The sequence below is a fragment of the Neophocaena asiaeorientalis genome, unplaced genomic scaffold (assembly GCF_003031525.2).
Source record: "Neophocaena asiaeorientalis asiaeorientalis breed wild unplaced genomic scaffold, Neophocaena_asiaeorientalis_V1.1 scaffold469, whole genome shotgun sequence".
Classification (NCBI taxonomy): domain Eukaryota; kingdom Metazoa; phylum Chordata; class Mammalia; order Artiodactyla; family Phocoenidae; genus Neophocaena; species Neophocaena asiaeorientalis.
Genome location: NW_020172691.1, coordinates 1774124 through 1780550, shown reverse-complemented (window position 1 = coordinate 1780550; position 6427 = coordinate 1774124). Strand labels below are relative to the sequence as shown.

General features: G+C 62.2%; 1 protein-coding gene across 1 annotated transcript in view; it reads left to right on the top strand.

Moving 5' to 3' along the window:
* The window catches only part of RPS15 (ribosomal protein S15), a 1860-nt gene extending 1249 nt beyond the window's left edge, over positions 1-611 (top strand). Inside the window, exons 3-4 of the mRNA XM_024740144.1 lie at positions 135-369; positions 453-611. Of these exons, the coding sequence (XP_024595912.1) occupies positions 135-369; positions 453-566 (349 nt within the window). The 3' untranslated portion in view covers positions 567-611. The remainder of the gene's footprint in view (positions 1-134; positions 370-452) is intronic.
* The last annotated feature ends 5816 nt before the right edge of the window (positions 612-6427 follow it).

Genomic DNA, 6427 nt, shown 5'->3' with positions numbered 1-6427 from the left:
GGCGCGGGTGCCGTGGGCCCTGGCCGGGCTGCGAGTGTTGCTTTGGGGGCCCTACGGGAAGCGGGAATGTCAGTGGGTGGGCGGTGAGGGTGAGCCGGGTCTCAGGCCTCCTGCTCTGTGCGCTGTGCCTGCAGTGAGCAGCTGATGCAGCTGTACAGCGCGCGGCGGCGGCGGCGGCTGCACCGCGGCCTCCGGAGGAAGCAGCACTCGCTGCTGAAGCGGCTGCGCAAGGCCAAGAAGGAGGCGCCGCCCATGGAGAAGCCAGAGGTGGTGAAGACGCACCTGCGCGACATGATCATCCTGCCCGAGATGGTGGGCAGCATGGTGGGCGTCTACAATGGCAAGACTTTCAACCAGGTGGAAATCAAGGTGCGTGTGGGCTGTGCTGGGCCGGGGTGGGCGGGGCGTGGCCACCCACGCCCGCCTGACCACCCTGCTCCCTTCTTCCTTAGCCTGAGATGATCGGCCACTACCTAGGCGAGTTCTCCATCACCTACAAGCCTGTGAAGCATGGCCGGCCCGGCATTGGGGCCACCCACTCCTCCCGCTTCATCCCCCTTAAGTAGGCTGCTGGCCAATAAAGGTAGAGACTTGTCTAGTCCTGAGTGCGACCAGTCCTTCCCACGTGTGGTGCTTCTGGTCCACCCCCCAGGGAAGGGGGCTGGGCCTGGTCACAAAACCTGGAGGCTCAGGTGGGTCACGGGCCATCGTTGGACAGCGTGTGGCCCTGGGTTTCCTGCTGTTGACACAGCCCCTCGGGTAGGCTGAGGCTAGGGAACGGGTGGGTTGGGCTCTGTGCTAAGTCCCGGGATGTCCAGGGGCCTGCGCTGCCTGCATCGGTGCCTCCTCTTGGCTCTCCCTGTGCTCCTGATCAGCTTCCGAAAACCACAGTAACCCCGGGGCCCGGAGCCTTGGATTGAGCCTTCCTGGGGTGTCCTGTGGGTGGGGTCTCCACCGTGTTCCCTAAGTCTTCCTGGTCAGATCTTGTTTCCTTCACGATGGGAAAGATGGCAGATGCCCCAGTGGATGGACAGGCACCGTGACTGTCCAAGCAGCAGTGAGGCCCTAAGGGGTCCCTACGACTTGCTGACGGGATGTGGAAGAAAGTGGATGGGACTCCCAGGTTCTGGCCTGAGCTACTGGAAGGGCTGGAGTTGCCATCAGCCAAGGTGGGGAGCAGGGGGGTGTTCTGCAGGTGGCCTTTAGGCACCCAAGTCTGCACCTCAGTTTAGAATGTGAGGGGCGGCCACAGTCCAGCCATGGAGATGGGGAGGAGATGATTGAAAGGAGCTTCTCCCCCTGTGACTGCTGCTCTGGGTTCCTTTCCTGGAATTTCAGTTTTAACGTAATTTGCTTGTGCTGTTATATCTTGGTCTGGAGTTAAATTGAACAGAAAGCACAGCTCATCGTTTGTAACCTCGAGTGGAGAAGGCAGGACACAGATTGCGTGACAGGATTAAGCACTCGGGTTGGCCCAGTTTGGCAGAAGGACCCAAGTGACGAGACTAGATTCTCTGCAGTCTGTCTCATGTCCCTGATTCATGGAGGGCTCCTTTAAACCCTTAAGGAGAAGAGAGCAACCCGTTAGGAACAGGGCTGATGTATAAACAGACAGACGTCAAAATGCTGCTGGACCTCTAGTTCCTAACACGAGCACATGCCAGGAGCCAGAGCCCTGCAGAAACCATGAGCTTCCGTGGGCTGAAAAAGGACAGGTGGGCCTGACCTACACCTGGCAGGAGGGAAGGATGAGTGGGGAAGGCAGCCCGTGGGTCCAGCGCACTAGATGGGACACCTGGGTGATGGCAAAGGTGAGAAGTGAGGGGCTGGCAGCCCATTCAATGGATAGAACACTGACACGCTTGTGGATGGCCCCCTGAACCTGATCGGGCTTCAGAAGAACCAGCTAGAAACTTGAATACATCACGTGAGGCTTGGGTGAGATTAGCTGTCTGCCTCGCAGTGAGTTTAAAGGCCTTTGTGAGGGCTGCCATGGAAAGTCTCTGGGCAACATGGACCAGATTCACTTCAGTCAGAACAGGACCTTGCCTGCCCGGCCCCACAACTGGAAAGGAAGTAGGTAGCCTCCCTCCACTGTAGCCTCAGTTGCCTTTTTGGAAATTCCATAATTTAAAAGAGCAATTGGGCTTTACCTGGTGGAATAGTGGTTAAGAATCCGCCTGCCAACGCAGGGGACACCAGTTACAGCCCTGGTGGGGAAAGATCCCACATACCGCGGAGCAACTAAGCCCTGCGCCACAACTACTGAGCCCGCGCGCCTAGAGCCCGTGCTCCACAACGAGAGAAGCCACCACAATGAGAAGCCCGTGCACTGCAACGAAGAGTAGCCCCTGCTCGCCACAACTGGAGAAAGCCTGCGCAGTAACAAAGACCCAGCGCAGCCAAAAAAAACAAAGGACTTCCCTGGTGGTGCAGTGTTTAAGAACCTGCCTGCTAATGCAGGGGACACGGGTCCTAGCCCTGGTCCAGGAAGATCCCACATGCTGTCGAGCAACTAAGTCCATGTGCCACAACTACTGAGCCTGTGCTCTAGAGCCCATGAGCCACAACTACTGAAGCCTGTGTGCCACAACTACTGAAGTCAGGGAGTCCTAGAGCCTGTGCTCTGCAACGAGAGAAACCACTGCAACGAGAAGCCCAGGTGCCGCAACTAGAGAAAGCCCGCGTGCAGCAGCAAAGACCAACACACCCATAAGTAAATCAATAAATATTTTAAAAAGGAAAGAGAAAGCAATTGCTGAAGTAAACACGTTTTTTACATTGGATTGGAAGAGTAGAGAGGAATGCCCTGGGCAAATCCGACCCTTCGCAGGGAGGTGGTTTTTGACCCTGAGCACGAAAAGCTGTACAGACGTGCGTAACTTTGGAGCTGCTAGGCCCTCCTGCAGGAGCAAAATGCATGTGCCAGGGGTGTGATCCCCTCCATCTTGCGCAGTGGAACTGTGCTGGTGGAAGTGGGGATGGGTGCTGCCAGGGGTGTGCAAACATTGCCATTTGTTTGTAAATAAAGTGTTATTGGCACACAGACCTACCCATTCATATTCATTCCGGTGCTTTCCTGGCCTGCGGAGTCAAGTTACTGACTGAACCTTTAGCACAGTTTCTTGTTTTGTAAAAATGAGCAGGACCCTCCCTGGGACAGCAGCATCGGTGTAACCCCTCATCAGGCCCCCCATAACCAGGGTCACCTTTTGAGCGTTCACGGGAAGCTTCCAGCCTGGCCACCACAGGTCACCGGGGTGGGCTTAGGGCAGGAGTGGCAATGATCATCACTTTAATTTTCTGCAGTTTGTATAATAGTTACGTCAGATTAGGAGACTGCGTATTAGTATTGATTCGAACACTGTCTTATCCAGACTGCGGCGCGCACTGTAGCCGCCAGGTGGCGCCTGAATCTTGGAGTACTATCGGGGCGGTACAGGGGGCGAGGCAGGAGTCCTTGTAGACCCGGACGTCCCCGCCCAGCCCTTCTGTCTGGTGGCGGCCCGGGCTCCGCCTTCAGGCCGCGCTACGTTCCTGCTTCTTTGTCCCGTCCCTCCTGAATCTGTCCTGGGCCCCTGAAGCCTGCGCGCCATCTCCACCATCTCAGAGGCAACTCCCTCGCTGGGGCTCGGGGCACTACACCCCTCTCCCACCCCCGTCGGTCAGCTAGCTTCAGAACCTAACTTGCGTCTGCCGCTTCCCACCGCCCCACTGCTACCACCCTGGCCAGCCCTCCACCATCTCCCACCTGGACGTCAATTTAATGCGTGTCATCCTCCTGGGATCTCCCCAGGCTCCAGAAGAACGCCCAGGGTCCGCCGTGGCCCAGGAAGCCCCGCCCCCCGCTGTTCCTCGTCCTCTCCCAACCAGTTCCCACCTCCCAGCCTTCCCACGGGCTCCGCTCTCCGCCGGACGCCCTTCCCGCTGATTCTCGGCACCTGCTTGCGGAGGCCGGTCCTCACCATCCCGGCTACAGTAGCGCCCCTTTCTCTCGCCGCTTGTTCTCTACTCCCCAGGACTTAGCAGAGCTCGTGATAACGCCCCCTCCGCCACTCCCACTGTCCCTTTCCATCCCCCCCCTCCTATCCCTCCACACCCCACACCATCCTCCCCATCTCCCACACCCCACCCCTCCCGGACGCCCTCAGTCGCCCCGGATCCCGCCTCGTCTCCCGGCACCTCCGACGGCCTGTTCTCCCCGAAGCCGCCAGAGGGCGCGTGTGAGCAGCGAGCGGGGCGCCTCCCTGCTCTGCCCGCCGCCCTGGGGGCTGGCTCCCTCGTCCCCCGACCCCGGCGCTGCACGGCCTGACCCGCCCAGTCCCCTCCTCGTCCTCACCTCCTGCCCCTCCCTTTGCGCTAGCGGTTGATTCTGCCGGGATGCTCTTCTCTCTTGGGTCACCCCCTCAGGTCTCCACTCAAGTGCCCTTCCTAGTAGCCCCCCACGCCCCCCACCTCCCCTGCTGTTTCCTCCTCAAGGCCCACTTCTAGCCAACATGTTCTCCTGTTGACTATCGGTCCCTCTACCCCCAGTGTCAGCTTCCCACGGGCAGGGGCTTTGACTATTTTGTTCACTGCATAGGGCCCAGCACGCAGTAGGTGTTTAAGTGTTTGGTAAATGACTGAAAGTTGGTTTACGTGTGGTGTCGCCCACCAGTCCCCCGCGTGCCCAGCGCCCAGTTCAGAGCCCGGCAAGCAGCAGGCGCGCAGTCAACGTTTGCTGAATGACTAATGAACGGAACGCGCGGCCCCGGCCACTGCAGGGACACTGTCCAAGCGGGCAGCCGACTGAGGCCGAAGGGCGGCGCCCCCCTACGTCCCTTCGAGATCTCTGTCCTCCAGGGGACCCCTCCTTCCCCGGGCCCACTTCCCAACACCGGACCGCCTCTCCAGCTCCCGTGAGAGCCGCTCCCTGCTCTTCCCCCGCCCCCAGGGACCCCTCCCGCGCCTCTCTAGGGCTCCCCAACCCCGTTGGACCCCCGCCCCTCCCCCCTCCTTCTCCGCTCACGCTGGTCCCCGCCCCCATCTCCCTCACTCGGTATCTCCTCACGCCGCCCCTCCCAAGTCCTCAGTCCCTCGAGACTCCCTTCCCCCGCCTGGGAGGGCCCCCCAGTTCCCCCCTCTTTCGCCCCCTTCGCGTTAGAGTCCCCGCCTGCCCCGCCGTGTGACCCCCTCTCAGTCCCTTGCTCCGCGCAGGCGCAGGCTTCCCGGCCCGTCCCTCCCACCCCCACCCTCGGCGGCCGAGGGGCGGGGCGCAGACTGATTGAGGCGGCCGCGGCTCCATGGGGCTCCTGGGGCTGCTGAGCCTGCTGCACTCGGCCTTCTTCGGGGACCAGGTAGGGCGCGGGGGTCCCGGCCGCGGCGCGTGGGGTCTGGCCGTGGGCGCGGCTGGGGCGGGAGAGCCGCAGCCCGGAATGGGGTGAGGACCGCGGGAACGGTGGTCGCGGCAGCGGGAGGCGCAAGGGCACGCGCAGGGAATCGCCAAGGGTCTGGGGTCTCGCGCAGTCGCTGTGGAGACCGTTGCCAGGGAAACCGCCTCAGGTTGTTCGCAGGGCTGGCAGCCCCTCCCCCGCGCCGCAGCCACAATCCCCCCCCCCCCCTCCGGGTTTGCGCAGGCGCGGCCACGCCGGGCCCAGCCTTCTGCCTCCGAGACAGACCCCCGGACCCCTCCTCATTGCGCAGACCAGAAGACTGGCTACGGCGGGAGGGCTGCGGCGGGGGCGCTGCGGCGAGGACTCGCTCTGCCGAGGCTCCGCCGTGCGCAGGCGGGTGGGGGACCGTGCCACGCCCTACAGCTCTCCAGGCCTCAGTTTCCCCTTCTGGCCGCAGAGCGTAGGGCTGACTTAGATGTTCGCCCTCGCGGATGTCCATAGTAATATCCATCCCACCGGGCCCGAGCGCTTTGCTGGCCTCCGAAATCTGAATTCTGGGGCTATAACATCCCCTCTTTAAGAGAAACTGAGGCTGGGAGGGTGCTGCGGGGAGCCCAAGGTCACGCCTCGAGCTGGGCTGGAGCCTGAGCGCGGGGCGGAGGCGCCCGCAGAGGGCACAGCCCAGAGGCCGGCGGGAGCTGTCCGCGGTGCTGAAGGGGCCTCGAGCCCGTCCGCTGCACGCACGGGAAACTGAGGCCCAGAACCGTGGTCAGGCGACCCATCCCGGGTCGGGATTCGGGGACGCGGCCTGGACCAGCCGGCCCCACCCCTCCCCCACCTCCAGTGGCATTCTCTCCTCACCTGTCAGGGCCCTGCCCAGTCACCCAGCCTGAGCCCGTCTCTGTGATCTCATGACCACCTGCTGCCTTCCTGCTCCCCTGTCCCCCACCCCAATCCAGCTCCGAGTCGGGGGACGCTCCTGGTTCCGCCCCCGGCCCCTGACACGGCGGAGGCTCAGTGGGGGAGGGGGGGGGGGGAATCAAGGGGGGAGAGAG